General features: G+C 42.1%; 1 protein-coding gene across 1 annotated transcript; it reads right to left on the minus strand.

Moving 5' to 3' along the window:
* Nucleotides 1-12,128: 12,128 nt before the first annotated feature.
* On the minus strand, nucleotides 12,129-18,667 carry slc25a37 (solute carrier family 25 member 37; the record flags this gene model as incomplete). Its single annotated transcript, XM_083904395.1, has 4 exons — nucleotides 12,129-12,628; nucleotides 14,127-14,183; nucleotides 14,411-14,639; nucleotides 18,470-18,667. The coding sequence occupies 4 exons, from the start codon at nucleotides 18,665-18,667 to the stop codon at nucleotides 12,129-12,131; spliced, it is 984 nt and encodes a 327-aa protein (XP_083760521.1).
* Between the last annotated feature and the right edge of the window lie 1,238 nt (nucleotides 18,668-19,905).

Consider the following 19,905-nt stretch of genomic DNA (forward strand, 5'->3'; position numbering starts at 1 on the left):
GTTGTTGTTGGTGAGTTCAGTTTGTTATATGAACATTATTCCTGAGTCTCTGTGACATATTAGGAGGATTTTATGGCCAGTTGCTTTAGATTTATTACATAATGCACCTTTAACATCCATTTTCACTTTCACTGGTACCCAGATTGAGGTAAAGATTGGTGTTCCCTGACCATGTGCATGTGTAAGAGTGGGCAGTTTTCTGTGTTTTATCTCCTATTTTTCTTGTTTTATATCCAGTCTGTTATATTTATGTGACGTACTGCACTTTGGTCACTTTGGAGCGCTTCAGAAATCCATTTGGATTGGACTAGATTGGCTGCAGATAAATGCACAACACTTGGCTGTTGTGTGCTACAGACACTACAGATTGAAAGATAAAAAACATGACCAAAAAGTGTGTGGCACTAATCCATTAAACACAAAAGAAAAACAACCCTCATTAAACTAATTTTCCCCAGCAGCAGCACAAACATCACAGGTAACAGGTAAACACCCCAGAGCACAAATGAAGAGCAAAGCTCCTCCGGTGCTCTGTATTTAAAGGACACACAACAGGTGTTAACACTTGTGTGATGTGATTACCCTGCAGGGGGAGGGAAACCTCTGGCAGGTGAAGTTAATCACTGACTCACCAAATATATGAAGGAAAATCCTTTTTCAAATCAGTGAAATCATCCAAAAAAACATACAGGTAACTTTGAATCATTTACACAAAAGCTTTATTTAAGCTGCAGCAGACGAGTTCGTGCCCTGCAGCCTGGTTCATGCAGGTTGGTATGTTGTCGCGGAGCTGACTCCCCACAGTGCTGATAAGATGGCCGTGTTCCATGTTTAAGTAAGGGCGACTTAAGTGTGAGCAGAGGAATGATGGCAGTGATAGAGGAAGAGTAAAGGCCACATTATACTTCTCCGACTGCGTATGCGTTATCCGTCTGCGTCACCACGGAGACGCCTCGAGCATTTATTATACTTCTGCGTCGTGGTGACGGACACTCGCTGCAATTTCCCGCCCGATCAGTAGGGGTCGCTGCGCAAGGTTGTTGTGCTTCTGGCTACAGTGAGCAATGGCGTCCGAGAAAGAAAGAGAGAGAAAGACTGCTGTTGTTGAAAAAGTGGCCGTTTCTCACTTTTCTGTGTCACGGAACGCAGTTTTAAGATAATTTGAGGCGAGAAATTGGCCATTTAGAGTCTAAACATGTGCTGTGTGTGTATAAATATGACGTATTTATAGTTCGGCAGCGGCGTTATCGGCGGGGATCAGCTCCGCCTCTGTCAGGACGCCCGGAGCGCACTGAGAGCCGGCACAGAGCAGCTTAGCTCGGCCTGTCCTGAGGACCAATCACAGCTCTTGCCGTCTCCGTTGTCCCTTGACGGAGTGACGGACACTTAAAAAATATTCCGTGCACCCGGAGACGACGCAGAGGCTCTTCGACAGGTTCTGCGTCGACGCAGAGGACTCTGCGTAGCTACGCAGAGCACTTTACGCAGGAGTATAAATTGGGCTTAACCCGTCACCGCCCAAACACACGTTTGTCTTATATCTGCAAAAAAATTATCATTGTAATCTTCATTTTCTTTGTTTCCACTTTCTTTCTTTATCATCATCATATGAATGAAACTAACTCCTTCAAACACATCTGTAAAATGTCAGTTTTAATGCTCTGTCGTTTCATGAAACCAAACATGAACGGTTAAAAGTTCAGTTTTTTGAGAATTAGTGACATAAAATGCTGAGACTGCAGATCAGCAAACTACGGTGGCCTTCACAAACCAAAAATGATACAAAAAGAAATGCTCTTACCTCTTTCTGCAGACTCCTCCGCCTTCTTTATTGGTTTATAAATCAGTTTTAACCGCGCAAAGCTGTTCTTCCTCTGTTTGAGTGGACTAGTTTGTGGCCATTTGGGCCACCGTAGAAACACGGCAATACAAGATGGCCGCCTCCGTAAAGCAAGAACCTTGCATTTCCTCATCCAAACACAGTTTGATGTTCCACTTTTCACCATAAAATAATGTCATTTACTACCATCGTTGACGCGCTAACTCAATTTCTCCGCGTGAGACGGGGGCGGAAACGGCTAATTTAGCGACACGTCTGTCGCGTTTTCGACCCGATATCTCTCGCAATTCTCGTCCAAACGACGTCAAAGTCGACACCGATTACGCCGGCGTCCTCGGGGAAGGTCGACTGACAAGTTCGACGCCTGTCGAGCAAATCGTACTACGACGGTTATACGATTCAGGTCAGGCGGTAGCGATAATAGAGCGATAATAAAGCGTGGTTCAGCCTTCATTATACAATGATTTTGATAACTCTTGCCCAACGAAGATTAATTCGTCGTTTGCTAAATGATTTTCTTTTATGAGGTGGTCGTAGCAGACAGAATAAATTTTGGTCCAACCGTTGAATGTCTCCATAAAGACAAGTGTACAACGGTGTCATAAGAAGATTCTACAGGTGCACACCGAGAGTGGAAAGTGTCGAGAGACTGTCTTTGTTCTGTCAACTTCTGTCATTAAACACATTCAAAAGTGGCCGACAAAGGATCATAAACCAAGGCTAAAGCTACGGAAACCAAACGAATTCCATTTTAACGCACTTACGCGAACATACCTACAGGTAGAATAGTCCATATCTGTCCAAAAACACTACTAAATATGACACACTGGACCTTTAGATGTCAATGGTATCCTTAAAAAGTCTTTATCAGCGGTACCAGCAGCTGTCCCCATTCACTCTAAGCCCTTTGGAGTAAACAGGTAATTAGACATGAAGAGGGCAGATAGCATCTGTTTTGACGGCATTGAGGATCTGTCAGTATCTCTCAGAGTCTCTCAAGCCGCATTATGAACGCGGCGATCAGATAAAAGGAGCTCGTCGAGCGGTGAACCTGAAGGTTAGAGCGACGCGTTGTTATTGTGCGTTGCGGTCGTAATATCTGTTGTTCCTGAACAACATCCTCGTGACTGTTACCGTGTCTGTCGCTGTTCTGGGGTGGGGGGGCGACTCGGGGAGTGTCTCTAAATCCATACCTGCACCACCTGGATTAACTGGATTGAGCGAGCGTAACGATGAAAAGAGCCGAGGAGGAGTTTGCAACATTGCCGCCTTATCTTCCTCCTCTGTGTGCACACGGATCACAGATTTAGTCAGAGCGTGGCTCTGGCTCCACGGAGGATTTTCTGGGATATGGAAATGAATCTGGTATAAATGCCAGTAAACATGATGCTGAAGTCTCTCTTCTTAAGACCAGACGGCCTGTGTGTTGTCTCTGGGTCTGTTTGCGTTATTAAACCACTAAACCAAGTTTTTTTTCAGGTGAAAACACATAGTGTATATGTGTATCTAGTCATGTTATTTGTTAATCCGGGTGAAATTCTTCACAGTTTTAGTGTTGTTACCCTGTCAAAACGCAACTGATTCAAAAGAACGGGTGATTATCAGGCTTCTGTAGCGCTAACCCAGTGTTGTGGCAAGGTAACATCTAAAAACATGCAGGACCATGGTCCCTGCGGATCAGGATTGGGAAACACTGGTTTAGCGTAAAAAAATATTGAACTGACACGGCCCGCTTTCTTGGCATTTTTCAAAATCGGGCATTTGGGGCGAATTCAAAGTTTGCAGAAGAGGAGTCTATATTGACACTTTTAGGCAGGGTTCTTCAATCCCGCCACCGCCCCTGCATGTTTTAGAGGTTCCCTTTCTCCAAGGGTTCGGGCTAAAACATGCAAGGCAGTAGGTCCCCAGGACCAGGATTGAAGAACCCTGCTTTAAGAGATGGATTTGGACGATATTTTCATAGAATACAGGGAGGATTTTTTAAGATTTTGGTAGTGATACGATGAGTGTACGATCAGATTTAGACACCTTCACTGAAAAAATTATCTGTACCACGAAGCACGTGCATACCCGCAGTTGCCCTCTTTGGATGTCCTTGCACTTATTGGGGGGTAGCGGTACACATCCTTGGATAATGGCAGACCTGCTAGCATAACCTCATGCAAGTTTCCATGTTTAGCATCTTCTTTGCTGTCTCTGAGTGACCGAAACAATAGCACGCCATTGGACTGGAGAATGTTGGGCTACGTTGGGACCACGTTGTGGACCGTTGAAAGATCTGCAGACACGTGAATCCAGGAAGTTCTCGTTTGCACCATTTAACAAAATCAGGACAGGACCATGACGTGTTCCACCGATTTTGAGCCGTACAACATTGATGGGTGTACTGACGAGGTGGGAAAGTGAGAAGCCTTGGCTGACTTCCACACTCATTCGGAGGTAGAGGTGAACATCCGTGGATAACGGCAGACCTGCTAGCATAACCTCATGCAAGTTTCCATGGTTATCATCTTCTTTGCTGTCTCTAAGTGACCGAAACAATAGCACGCCATTGGACTGGAGAATGTTGGGCTACGTTGGGACCGCGTTGTGGACCGTTGAAAGATCTGCAGACACGTGAATCCAGGAAGTTCTCGTTTGCACCATTTATCAAAAACCATGATGTGTTCTACCACTTTTTAGCCATACGAGATTGATGGGTGTATTGACGGGGTTGTACCTATGTTCCCCGGGTCCTATATTCCCCGATCCGGGAGCATCTGACCTTTTTTTTAAAAAAAGGGTCCAATGTTCCCCGTTTTTCCCAAAAAAGGTCCTATGTTCCCCACTTTGTGGAAGCCTGGGTGTGGAGCTCCAGGGTAAAGGGTTAGGGTTAGGGTTAGGGTTACAGAGAGAGAGTGAGATTGGGAGTTTCCCGGTTTGTAACATAGGACCTTTTTTTAAAAAAAAGGTCTTATGTTCCCCGGGTCCTTTTGGGTGAAAGCGTCACATACAAAGCGGGGAACATAGGACCCGGGGAACATAGATACGGTCCCGTATTGACACTGTGGGAAAGTGAGCAGCCTTGAAGGGACGTCCACACTCTCCGAGTGCTTTCTCCAGTCTCGGGATGTTGGTTTGCGCGCTGCCGCCGTGCTCTTCGAGGTGGCCAGCGATGCTTTGAAAAACAAGCAGATCTTCACAACAGATGAGGAGAGAGCCGGAGCCCGACCACAAAGACGGCCTTTGTCAGTGCTCCAATATGCCGTGACTGTCTGACAAAATTTGTTGACGTTGATAAGGAGGTTTTAAAACGGCCCTGATCTTTTCACATGGGAACACTCATAAACTTCCTCGGTTAGTGTAACTGGATCCCACATGTTACGGTACCAGGAGGAGCAGCCGTCTTTCTTCCCTCTATCGCCAGATGATTGCCGCGACCGACATAACTGATGGTTCGCGTCGATTGCGCGACGTTTGTGTGTGTGTGTGTGTTTAGAGAAAAGAGTAATTGAGGTAGACGGAGGGGTAATTTTCCGATGTGTTTTTGTGTGTGTGGCATGAGGATAGAAAGTCGTGGGTTAGTTTACTGCAGATCACAGCGATTAGAGAAGAGGACAGAGGACATGGTACCGTCCATTGTGCGCTGCAGATAAACAACCTGCTCGTGTACAAGGGCGAAAACCAAACACACCGCGCGGGACAACAGCGATACGTGTCCTGAGGCATGTTGGTCCGGAATAAAGCTCCGCACTGTCTACACTTCCATCAAAAAAAAAAATCTCATCAGTCTTGTTTTGTGTTGTGATGTGCTCCATTATGAACAGGAAAAGTAAGTACAGCATAGATCGCCTCTGATTGTGTTGCTTTTGTCTCCTTGCAGAGAGCTGCTCATAGTGTTCGACTGAAGTTTGTCTGTGACAGGTCTTTTTTTTTTTATGCTTTGGCTCCAACAGGTTTATCTGGTAAATGTTGGCTGTCTTATCTGACCACTACAGGTGCTCGTCTCAGTCTTAATAATGTTTCAATCACTGCAACTAGTAGATTAGTACAAGGTTCTTCAATCCTGGTCCTGGGGAACCACTGCCCTGCATGTTTTAGAAGTTACATTGCTTCAATACACCGGATTCAAATGATCAGGCTTCTGCAGAGCTTATTGATGAGCTGAACATTTGAATCAGGTGTGTTGGAGCAAGGACACTTCTAAAACATGCAGGGAGTTGGGTCCCCAGGACCAGGATTGAAGAACCCTGGTGTAGGTTACCCTACTGACGGTAAACTACCTGCAAATTTATCTGGTGCTTTACTCTAAAGGCCCCGGTATACGAATTGCGACACCAAAGCTGCTCAGATTTTGGAACCACCGGCAAAGAAAGCAAACCGAACCTCTGGTCCACAGGTAGGTGGAGTATTAAGCCCCGCTCACCAAACAGGAAAAAAACATTACAACAACAGAAGAAGTAGTCACCAAGGATAGTCATCCGATCCTCGACCTGGCAACCGACCTCGAACCGACTGACACCCCGACTTCCCTGCCTGACGGACCTTTCGGCTGTGAGCCGAGGGAGCTGTAGCATCGTTCTCTTCTTCTTTGGCGTCCTACGCCTCGAGCCCCGAGACGTGTGCCGCCACCCTATGGTGAAGTGGAATACTACAGGACCCTGACGCATGAGTATACCACTGAGGTTCCACCGTAGAGCTTAGATCGGGCCCAAAAAAATCAAGCCCGACCCGACCCGAGCCCGTGAACGTTGTGTCCGAGCCAGACCCGGCCCGACACATTAATTTTTTTTTTTTTTTAAATGCGTGAGCCGTAAATGTTAACGTACGTCCACGTCCTCTCCACAGCGGGAGCTTGTTGTACCTGCTGCCACAGTCTAATTTACAACAATAACAGAGCCGCTGAGATCCGCTTCCATGAACGCACATGTTGCTAATGACGATACGCTTCCTGGTTTTTAAATGATGCGTTCATGGCCGCAGGTTTTTACAATTTCACAAAATGGGACGTGCTATAACGAACCACGTGAACGCGACAAGGGAGAAAGAATACAGAAATGCTTGATCAAGGGCCGGGATAGTGGTGGGAAACACGGCCCGCGGGTGTCCGGGTAACTTCAGAAATTCCGGGTTCTGACTATAACTGCAACACAGCATCAGTCTCTGTTTCACACTAGAGTTTTGTCATTCACCTCCAGTCACTCACACACATCTCCTTCTTCTATCACACATATTTCACATACACAGGAGTAACGTGGGGTTTATTGTCTTACCAACAGCACGTAGACGATCTGAGCCAGAACCCTTAATATTCCGATGGAAAGATGACTCGCTGTAGCACTAAGCCAGTTTGGTGTGAACGACATAGGTGTAGTATAAAGCAGCTTTATCAAGAAAAACCTACCTACCTTCCAACCTAAATACAGACAATTTACCATTTACAATCAATAAAACGGATAAATATTTACAATTAGCGGCTGCAAAAGATAGTATCTGTACACTAAAACAGGGTTTCTCACTCCTGTTCACCTGATTCAAATGATCAGCTCGTCAGTAAGCTCTGCCGAAAACCTGATAACGACCCATATATTTGAATCAGGTGTGTTGGAGCAGGGAAACAACTAAAATATGCAGGAAAGTGGCTTCTCAGGATCAGGAGTGAGATATCCTGCACTAAAACAATGGTTTTTTTTTAAACCCACAGCATTAAATGATGTGCATATTTTCTGTAAATTGTTAAAATTATATATATCACAGCGATATCTGATGTGAGCCTTTTTTTTTTTTTTTAAATCAGAACACTTTTAAATTTGACTATACTTTTATTTTGATGAACCAAAAAAGTCCCTTTTTTCTACTTTTCCTTGTACTTGAGAAGTTTGAAGGAACAATGCAAGGTGTTCTCAAAAAAACCTTTGTCCAACACCGTCTCTATCTGTCAAGAATATTACTATACCGCCATCTACTGGTACAACATGGCTCCTACAGGACATGTATCAAATGTTTCAAACTCATTTCATATAATTTTGTTAGCCTGTTATGCAGAAAATGTTGTAAAATTGTTATCGTCTATATGCATATTCATCTCTTACACTATGTAGATGTGATGCTGTTGCCCAGTATAAGTGACTCATAATGTATTTAAAAGTGTAAATTATTTGCTCAAAGCTCACAGAGTGTGATGGGTTTTTTGTGTGCCGTGTCCTGAAACAATTTTATCAACAATTCATCAAAACAGGATACAAAAGAGTAAAATCACAGGGATTTTGGGACAAATATTCACTAATTTGCCTAAAACCTCATATTATTCCTGCCATTTTTCCTCAATAATGTCACTCTTAGCACTAAATAACAAAACAACAAATCACAGCATTTGTCAGTTGCATGTTTATTGTAGCTCCAGTGTTACATACTGTAGCAGCATCATTACAATCATGTCATATTTGCATGGTCAAACTTCCAAGAACTCCTATTCTGGAGATGGCACTCAGCTAAAAAAAAACACATGTGTGCGCTTTAACGGCATATAAATATTTACATCATTAATTATTTCACACAGAATTCTTCTTTCTGGTTCCTTTAAAAAGAAAAACAAAATAAAAAATGTGTTAAAAGTACAAGGCGTACTGTATGTTGTTCTTGGGACACAGTTTGGTATTTCCCAAACACGGGAGGAAGGAAGTGATGACGCCATGAATTTCAAAACTACACTGGCTTCTTTTTCACTTTTGTTTATTATTATTATTTAATATTCTTCCCTTCACATGTGTGTTAGAGACAGTACTGTAACGTAGCCTTCGGTTAACGTCTAAACTCAAAACGTGTAGTTTTGTCCACTGTGGTCTTCCGTAGAGCTGACCCGGCTCTGAGAAGAGGTCAACAAGGTCAACAAAAAGTCATACAATCAAGTGAAATGATATATTTTACACACCGGAGCTTTTTAAAAAAAAACATAAAAAGGCTGTACGCCCATGAACAAAGCTGCTTTTGATTCAAGTTGAACTACTTATTCTTATGGAATAAATATTGCACATGAAGCTTTAATTCAATACAAGCTGCTTCTAGTCTAAATCAACTCATTAGTCAATTAAAAACATTAGGTCATTTTAAAGTCATTTTTTGAAAATTATCTCAATTTTTGGGGCTAAGTTTATCAAAAGGGACAAATAAAATCAAAAGTTTCCAAATCAAGCATGTGGCGGCGTGTGTGTGTGTGTGTGTGTGTGTGTGTGTGTGTGTGTGTGTGTGTGTGTGTGTGTGTGTGTGTGTGTGTGTGATGACGGCTAACAGCAAGCAGATACATACTATATATATATATATATATATATATATACACAAGATGTATGTCTTTGGTTTATGATTAACTATTAAACTGTACAAGCATTAACAATCTGTCACTAAGGGAGTCACAAGGCCAACGGAAGCACGGAGGCAAACTCCCTGAACTCAACCAGAGGCAGAATTTGTTTAAAAAACAAACACAACAAAAACAAAACAAACCCCATAATTTAAAAACAAATAAACCTAGCTGCTTGCCGGATTGCATCAATATGTCGAGGAATGTGTTGACGACTGCAGCGGAGCGCACGGGGAAATGTCTAACTAATGTACAAAATGTACAAAAATGTACACTTTCATATACAATCTGCAATCCTTTAGGTTAAAAAATGTCATTATGTAATGAGTCATTAAAAAAAACACAAAAAAACAACAGTACAAATGCACATAAAGGTCGAGGCATTGCCGTCGTAAAAAAACATCAAGTAACAGCCTCGACCTGTATAATGACCCCCTTATCGCACACATGTTCATGTATTTGAATACATATATAACAAAAAAAAAAAGCAGCCTTGTTTCTGCAACAGGTTATTGTGCGTTACTCAGGAGTGTTCAATTCACTTCAAACAAGTAAAAGAAACTGGACCGTTACGGCCTGAACACCTTTAACGCTGAGAGGCAACAGGAGGCGCTCTCTCAGGGTAAAACGGATGCTATTAATGCAAAAAAAAATAAACCACACATACTCATAATAATAATAATAATAATAATAATAATAATTATACATGTAATAATTGAAGCACCATGATTGATTAACTGCACTTTCCAGATTAATATAATTCAGATATGAAAGAACCTTGAATTGTGATTGAGAACTTCCGACTGCAGAGGGCAGCGTAACACCCGTCTGCAGGAAATCATTAGTAGAAGAAGAAGAATAACAGGATAAGAATAATTAGGGATGAGCCGATTTTCAGTCAGACACTGGTCAAAATCACTGGATTGGATATCGAGAGATGAAAAGCGATACAACCTAACAATCGCAAAAGTGTAAAAAATCATGCTAATAGCATTTTAGCTAACTTATGAGTTAAGAGTATTCGTGACAGTTTTATGTCTTTCAAAAGAGTTAGAAATGGCACAAATGTGTCGTTAACAGCTTCATGGTTTGAAAGGTCTCTGTATCGGCAGAAAAAAAACCAAGGTGAAACAGCATTTAAAGGCGCAGTGTGTAAGAATTAGCATTAGCAATTAACATCTAATGGCTGAAGAATTTGGGGGAAATTATTTTGCGATCACATACTGCAAGAGCAATTTGATTATCAAGCCAAGCTTAAGTTCAGCATTCACAGCAGTTAGATTTTAAACGTGATGTAGCGTTAGCACGGAAGACGCCATCAAAAAGCACAAACCGACCTTCGTATGCGTAGTTAACATCGTACATGTCGTAAATACATTACCCCTGGGTGGAATATGGTGTATAATGTTTATACTAAAAATGCAGCCTTTAATTATTCGTTTAGTGCTAAACTGCAACGCTTTAGCATTCGGGCTGCTGTAGAAACAAGGCTACACAAGATGGCCGCCTAGCCTAAAGTATGTAATTAAGGCTTATTCTAAGGCTATGAAAACCAAACTATTTTTTTTTTATTTGAAAGGACTTTAAAGTCAATAATTCTTCCTAAATGTTACACACTTGACCTTTTTTAATATTCATGAGGCACTTGGAAAGCACTGATGTCCTGGAGGAATGTGTCGTCATGGGTCTTTATAAATACACCACGAAGCAAAACAAACATACCTAAAAAAACAGGCTTCGGAAAGCTAACAAAAATAAATAAGAAGTTCCGATATTAACAAAGTACAAACCACGCGTAGGAAAACGACGTGTAGGAAAAAGAGAGAGTTTGGAGAGTTACGGTGGACCGGTCCATGGAATGAGGGAAGATGACAATCTTCTTTATCTGTGTATCTGTCTTTTTCACAGCAGTCATTGGGTTGCATATCCGCATTGTGCAACGTCATTCTCACCTGCACACTCAGTCACTCACACACACTCACACACACTTCAGTAAATAAGCTATAACAAGTGCCATTATCTGCCACACCTCTGACACAGTGACCTCCCAGTGAGGCAATAACTGGTGTTACTTAACATCCATCCATCCATACGTTATCATTTAAAAATGAGTGTTTTTAACTCTGTTCCTGTATCCACACTCGTACACCATTATGTGACCATTCAAGTTAACTTTTTTTTTCCAAAAGTAGAAGGTGAAACTAAAGCTAAATGCATGTATTTTAACCAAGAGGCAATCGTGATCTGACTGGCACCATGTTGAGGTTGTTCAAAAAGTACTGGATTATTCAATTATTTGCTCGACTATATGAAGTCGTAATGTATTAAATGGATACAAAACAAATGCTTTATCAATGATCCTTCCATCTGTTATCACAAGGTGACAGCAGCAGCAGCAGCAGCAGCAGCAGTAAACATCGAGTTAGTGGACTTCATGTGTGTTTGCAGAAGTGATGAAATTTAAGAGGTTCCTTGAATGCATCTTGAAGCTGCTCCTCCAAGCGCAATGCGCTGGTCTTTGAAAAGCATCTCTGCTCCTGTGAGCTAATTCTAAATCAAGTGAGTACAAACCTTCATTCAAACTTCTTTTTTGCAACCAACGGTGACTATTCAGTATAATCTTGAATCCAGAGTGGCATTGCCAAGCAAACTGCCGTATGTTCTACGGTTTTAATAATCACAGTTGAAAGATGAGTAATGGCTGTCGGGGGCCAATCAGGAAGTGAGTTTGGGTAACTGTGTCAACAAGGTGTTTTTTAGATATATTTTTCAGTTTTTAAGGGGCTCTGAAACACCGCGGCGGAGTGAGAATGTAGGCATTTTTAAACAAAAACGTAGTCGCATGGACGTCGCCTGAGCTCAAACACCTTCAGCTTGGAGCTTCCTAACATCAGTCCAGGTGTGAGGGCTGCTCCAACACGTTTGCCATTGCAGTTGCGCAACTTGTTCCACCTACTGTTTCTTCGTCAGGAAGTATTTGAAGAACTCGTACACCGACCAGGCAATAGCAGTGGAGGGCATCTGGTATATAACCCTCGCTTGGATTCCTTTGAAGAAAGCCGCCATGCCGCCGAGCCGGTACACTGTCCTGAAGGCGTTGGCCATTCCCGATAAGTGGCCGCTGATGTTCATGGAGTTGAGCGCTACATTCTCTTGCGTGTTGAGCAGTGTTTTGCATACGTCGAGCGGGGTGGTTATTGCTGCGGACACGGCTCCCGCTGCCGCTCCCGACAGTATGTGGCTGCCAGGGTGGTAATGCCTGCCGGGGTTCAGCTGCTCCTGCATCAGCTCGTAGGTGATGAAGTGAACGGCCTGGAAGGGGATGTTCATGGTCAGCTGTGTGCTGTAGCTGCGGTAGAAGGCGCCGACGCCTTCAGTCCGTGTTATCGTTTGGACGCAGTCCAAGAGTCCTCGATATGGAGAGTTGTACATTTGCATCCTCTGCTTAATCACTGAGGGAAACAAAAACAAAATAGTGTTAGTGTAGTTTGTTACGTGGATTTTAAATACAATACAAAGGATAAGTAAAAAGATTTGTATTTGTATTTTTAAACAGGTTGTAAGTGTGGTAACTGGCACAGCCATTTATCAGATATCATTATTGTTATTATAACGAGATATTAAAGCGCACAGCTTCACTCTACAAGAACACGAAAGGATTTTTGGGCAATGCCAAGTTTCACCCAATTGGAATGTGTGTGTATTGAAGTCACTTCAATAATGATAATGTGCCGAGTAATACGCCCCGTTTCTGTGAACCAGCCCGGGACCAGGACACCCACTCAACCTGATAACATGGCTGCCAGCTGGGACAGAAGTGAAAACAGGTTTTAGCGACCAGATCGGAGGCTAAGCCAGGTGAGAATCTACACCTGCTTCAGTCTGTGATTCATCAAGAATACGTTCACCACTTTTTCCTCGATATAAAAAAAAAAAGAAAAGAAGTCCTTTTCTGGCTGGAAACTGAAACGTGTTCACTGCTCACTCCACCACACCAAAGTCAATAGAGAAAATCCACAATTTTACATTCAGGCACAACACAGGACGTGCTGTTATCAGCAAATTCAAATGTGTTACCTTATGAATTCAGTGTTTGAAATCCATTTTTTTTTTACTTTTTGGATGACATACTAAATTTAGATTTCTTTTTTTTTACTTTTTGGACAACATACTAAATTTTGTAATTTGTTGAATTTTTGGACGACATACTAAATTTTGTAATTTATTTATAACTTTTTGGACGACATACAAAATTTCGTATTTTTTTTACTTTTTGGACGACATACTAAATTTTGATTTTTTGGGGGGGAAAGTGGGAAAGTAAGTGGTTTACCAACATCAATTTCCATACAGAAAACATCAGTGTAACTGTGAGTTTAAGTGGCCAAAATATTCTAAAAGATATTGTAGACTTATGCAGGAAAATAATTTAAAATATGAACATTACCTCAAGTGGTTAAAATCTGTTTTTCCCTCCGTCGCTGCTCAGAGCCATTTTATCAATGAAAGGTTCCAGGCTCGTTCACAGGAACAGTGGCACACTCGCTAGGCTTGCTAGGCACGCTAGGCAAATTCAGTATTGATAAAGTGTCAACACCTTGACTGTCCCTCTAAAACCCCAAAGAAAAGATAGAAACCACGTGTAACCCGTCAACCCTGTTTGCAGCAACCAGTATGTTTTTACAGTATGTAAAAAATCATCACTTTATCAATGGATTTGATCTTCTCACAGAATCTGTTGACGACCGAATAATAAAATCTCTTTGAGGGCAACAATCAATAATGCATTATTTATAGAACTATTAAACTTTTAGAGGGTTGTGAAGGCCTGAAGTTTGACCACAGATTCAAACCCAGAACCTTTCTGCTGAGAGGCAGCAGAGCTAACCACTGCACCCACTAAACGTCCCTTTTGAGGGAGAACCTTTTTTTTAGGATTAACCTTCTTACCTTCAGCTGGGTTCATGATTGCATCATGGAGCACAGTAGCCACACTACCTGCAATACCTGTAAAAAACATAAGCCGGTCATTTAATGTCAAATCCAAATCGCTGTGTTTTAGAAGAACTTCAACAATTAACAAAGCGAACTGTAACAGCACTCGTCACAAACACTGGCGTTTTGCTTTGTGTTTGCTATTGTAAACAGGATACAGCATTTAAATAACCCATGAATACACTCCTCCAGGCCACGTAGCAGTCACCTAGTGTGACAAGCAAGTTAAGTCAGCGTACCATTGGCTAAATGACTGTTGCCTCCGCTCTGAATGACGTCACTCAGAGAGCGCTTGACTCGCTCGTAGCAGGCGAAGTAGAGCGCATGCGCAGGTCCTGCTCCCATCATGGTGATGTTGAGGCCCCTCAGTGGTCTGAAGACCCCCTCAGTCTTAATGATCCTTTTCAGAGCCCCGTACACACTTCTGTACTGTGCATTTGGGTCTGGCTGCAGGCTCTGCATCCTGGTCTGGACAAATACACAGATATTCATTGTTTTACGACTTTGAGAAATTAGATTAAGTACAATTACAGTCAGACTGATAGGTTAACATCTTTTTTTATACGTCTGGTTTTAGTTGGACAATAATTCAGTTCCCTTTTTTTTCAGTCCTGAAAACATGGCATCAAAGTGGACACCTGGTGTAAGCCTAGTCCTGGTTTCCTCATCAACATCGAGGTCTTGTCTGAGTGATGTGCGTCTCTCACCCGGCTGCTGTGGAGACGCAAGAGGCAGCTCTTTTGTTTTACTGTACCCCACTGGAGTTATCTGGTCGGCACAAACACCGTTTTTTATTTGCGAGGAGATCTGCAGCTGACTGAGGAGATGGGCCACATCTAACTTCCTCAGCATGTTCCCATGCGTTTCCTTCCTTTGGCTTGACAATAACGCTTCGATTACATTTCCGTTTGATACAGATTTGGGGGAAACTTGAGCGCACAGAGGCGGCGACGATACTTGAGGTTAACCACAGAAAATAAACAATTGCATTATTTATAATGTTGGACATGACTCTCAACTGAGGTAACAGGTGGCAACCACCACTGTGCACACAGATTCACCCTGAAAATGTTTATCTTTCCCCGTTCAGCTTTGGCAGTTAGCACGATTACTAATTGACACGGCCGAAAAGCAAGACACGCCCTTCACTGTGTGAGGCGGATTACTAATGTGCACAACACTGATAAGATCCCCCTCCTAGCATTAGCACAGGCTACTCCCTGAATCCTGGCTGTATCTATGTCCACTAGAAGGCTGAAGAATGTTACCATTTCCAATAAACTCCATAATTCTAAATATATATTCTGCCTTAACCACAACCAACAACTGTAATGCAAGACATCACTTCCTTATTTCCATTTTAAGACGAAAACTAATGCAATCCAGTGTTTTCTCTGAATTCTTAGAAGTAGGTAAGCGTAAATGGGGGGAAAAACAGGAAGCACAAGACTGGGCCTTTCATCAGTTTAGAACTACTGAAATTTCAAAACAGGTTATATTTCAAATCTGCATTCACACTGAATGGTCACAGCTGGAAACCTCAGCAGGAAATGACAAAAGTGGTTTGTGTAATTAATGTCTATTTTCGTGTGAAGCACATGGAGCATGTGATATCGCCTTGGAGCTGCTTTTCTTCTGCGACTATGATGTCGAGGTTGCATCATGATGGCATTTTTGTTAGCCGTAAATTTGCCGTTTGCTGTGTCACATTGAGATTACGGTCAGAGCAAAAGCAGCGGGGCCAAATGTTTAAGACAACACGACATTGTTAGGAACAGAGGTGAGAGGATTTGTGGCAGCAAAGATTTGCTTTGCAGACAAAACTCATTTTAAGCTAGATTAAGGTCTAACAAAGAAAATCAGCACAATTTACTGAACAGCTTCTAACTTAAAGAAGTCTCCGTCGCGCTCTTATGTTAAAATACCAGCCATACAGAGTGCACGTTGAACTTGTTTGACTCCATTCACGGATTATTTTTAGATTAATTTGAGTACATACATTCAATTCAATTCAAAGATTTCCATGGTGATCTGTGTAACGCACTTAGACAAGCTGGTATTGTGTACTCTGTATGTGTGTGCTTTTTGTATTAAATCTTACACGTGCCCAAGCAGTTGAAAGCCTGCAACACTCGACGCTTGACTGGTCACAAATATGTAAACCATTTTATGATGCATGCAAATGACTTTGTTGTCTTCAGTCCAAGTAGCGTGATCTCCAGTGGCTGCTGCTAACTGCTCAGTCTAAGGGGTTAAAAAAATGAAATCAAACCAACGAGAGTGATGTGATAATCCGTCAAAACCAAAGAGGATTAGAAACTGATCTTTACAGTTTTCATTCAAACAGGCCCGGCAATAATCTCAACGTCTGTAACGAAGCAAATTATCCTGGGCAGTGCCTGTGAGCGAATCGTATGCGCAAGCACATTCTGATGGTGTGACGACATTTGTGTTGAATAGGCTTTATAATAATGCACATTTATGGATAAACTACAAGAGTTCTCCTTCGGAGGCCCAGGCCGTGTAGAGCCAGTGAACCGTTTGTGTCAGTAAGTCAACGCAGACGAAGGCAGAAACCAACCAAGTAATTCAGTACATTCCAGCCGTTGTTGGAAGTTAGAATTTCCCCATTCCTGGTCATAAGTTTAAACTGGAACTTCAAATCTGATTTACAACAACCTCACTAAGCCTAATAAAGGATTTCTTATGTCTTATCTGTTTCACATCAAGTCAGTCACACTTCATTTTTTTTATCCTTGGACACTGTTTGCGCGTACAAAATACCATGCAGAGCTTTCTTATCTACTGTATTGCTGACAATGCCTCGCCAGAGATTAATTTGCATTTTCATTCTGATCTTTGTCAATGGAGAAGTAAAACATATCACTTCCTGTGTACAGCTAAATGATGTCAGAAGTGACACAAGATTCAATTTCGTTTTTGATGCACATTTCAAGTTTTATACACTTGGAAAAGTTGGCACGCTCATAAAAGGTTAACGTTAATGAATACAATGGAAACAGATTCAGTGAATAAATACATTAAAGTTGAAAAATAATCTGACCTAAATTTAGTGCACTGGGAAAGAAAAATTGCGCAATTGACGGATACAGTAGAAGAGAGGAGTAAATGTGTGGACTAATGAGGAAGTCACTTGGAGCAAGAAGGAAATGTTACGAGAATAAGAGACGGAAGCAGCAATGAAATGATCGCACTGATGAAAGAAATCCTTTCTACGCCAATAACTACCAAATATATTGTGCTACTACCAACAAGGTGGCAGCGGCAAGCATTTAGCTAGTGTATGCACTTGCAGACTAGATTCCATTTACCAGGGTCTTTGAATGCATCTCGTTAACTGCTCCTCTTAGATCAACACATTGTGGACCCTGTATTACCTTCACTAACTCTCATGTGCTGCAGTTTGACATTTGATTTCGTGATTTGATTACCCTTCCTCATTAAGACCACATATGTTTGAAGAAAGCATACACACACAAAAAAGTCTTGACGTACTAAACGTTGGTGAAAACCCCCCAAAAAATCGGCACGTAAATTAGAATTGTATGAAAAATAAGGATAATACGTTAAAATGCAGCAAATTGGCATAATTGTAAGATCATATCACAGACCTGTATGGAAATGTAATTTTTTCCCTAAAAAACGTTAGCTGTTTTTCAGTTGACCGCCCCCTGCTGACCAGACTAAACGTTCAGTGGCCCCCCCAAGTTATTTGAGTTTGAGACCCCTGTTCTACGCACTCCTGTCAAAATTCCTCCACAGACCCTGGTTTAAGCAGTGGAACAGTATTTCTGAATTTCCGCCAAGTACCATCACAGGAACCGTGTGTACCACTGCCGGTACACGTACTACAGCTTGAGAACCATGGACGTAGTGTATATTTTGAACTTTTAGTGCCATTTTTTCCCCCTTCCACACATTTATATAAATACATATGTTAGCAAAGTTTAAAGTTATGTCGAGACAGACGCGTAAGATAACATTAAACATTTGCTCTGTTTAGCTAGCACACGACAGTTTAATTTACGCTAGCCTGCTCTGGTAGTTGTGTGTGTACTTATGTCAAGTCAAGTGGAGCTAACAGCGCTAACAGCGCGGCTAACTGTGGACGGCAGCTTTCCGCTTGGTTTGAAAGCTAACACCGACTAGCAAGCGCGAACACACACACTGTTTACACCGCAAACAGTGGGTGTGAAGCTAGAAAGTGAGCGGAGAAAAAAAAGGAAGCTCCAGTGTGTTTAAGCGCAGCGTCACCACCCCCCCTCGGCGTGCCTTACCTTGACAGAGTCCACAGGATACATCACGGTGTGCTCCAGGATCCCAGCCACGGCTCCCGCTGTCATGTGGGTCCCCACTGAAGCATGAGGTGGCAGACTCTCGTAGTCAGCGTCGCTGTCAACGGGCCCCTCGTCGTCTTCGCTTTGGACTTGCGACATCTCCAGCGTTGCCACCACACGGTCCGAGGTCAACTCCATGCGTGGGGAGCGCTCACAGAGGCTCTGTTGTGCGGGGTAACACTCGGAGAGGTGGCGGCGGCGGCGGCGGCATGGACAACCACAACATCACTACTTCAGTGGAGTTCCAGCGCCCGTGTGACGTCGGCAGCTGAGGGGGGCGGGTCCGCGGAGAACATTGGCCAATCACGTTGCCGATATTCCATAATAAGGCGGGCTCTCGGGTTTAAGTCGACCAATGAGAAGTTGCCGTGGCACATTCTCTGACATTTCACTTCACATTCCATTTTTATTTTGGACTCTGGATTTTTATTAAAAACAAATTTACAAATTACACATTTTTAAGGCAACAAATAAGCAAAAAGGAAGAATAAATAAAAGGGGGGATTGATTATGAAGCTAAATCCACAAAAAATCCCACATAAAAATTAAACTCAGTATAGGGCTTGGGTAATGTAAAGGATACACCAAGACAAGGGCAATTCTATAAATATATTATTATTATTATTTTATATTTGTATTAAAAAAGTTAAATTAAAATTCACTTCATTATATTTATTATTAAGTGGATTTGGGGTGAATTAACTGTAAAAAGTATTAGGTTTTACTTATTTACTTATTATTATACAGCCCTGATGTTATGTCACCGTTTGTACTCCCCGCTCTTTTTGAATGGGTTTGGTTTTCTTATCAGAAACCATCTGTTCACTAACATCATCTCCAAACACTGAACATATCGTCGTACCAGTGGCTGAAGGGGGAAAAAAAAAACTTGTCATTATTAACTTTATTAGAAATATAGAGAGAATGCGTAAGGTCCTCTTCCACAAAGTTATATTTTACAATATTATTACTGCTGCATTAATACACAATCATCTAGTTTGTTATTCAGTGCTGCAGTTTTATTTACTTATTGGTATACTGTATGATTATTACTACAATATCTTACCACAAAAATGAAATAACATGAGCAGATGTAGTGTCATATGAAGGTATGAACCCCACCTCATCTTCTGACTGTTCACATATGTCATTACACTATTAAGTATTATAGTTTCAGAGCCATTGTCCATTGTGTAAAGATGGCCATCGCTGATTCTTAATGATTTATAATGTTTATATTTTCTGCTGTGTCATCCTGTCTCTTGTTGCAGGCCACACGTTTGAATTTCACGTTGCTTGGCGGACGACTTGGCGTCCTGGAAGTTTCCTCCAGTTTCACCAACGAGTACATGAATCTGTGAGTGAGTGAGAAACTA

Source organism: Microchirus variegatus (genome assembly GCF_963457635.1).
Source record: "Microchirus variegatus genome assembly, chromosome: 18".
NCBI lineage: Eukaryota > Metazoa > Chordata > Actinopteri > Pleuronectiformes > Soleidae > Microchirus > Microchirus variegatus.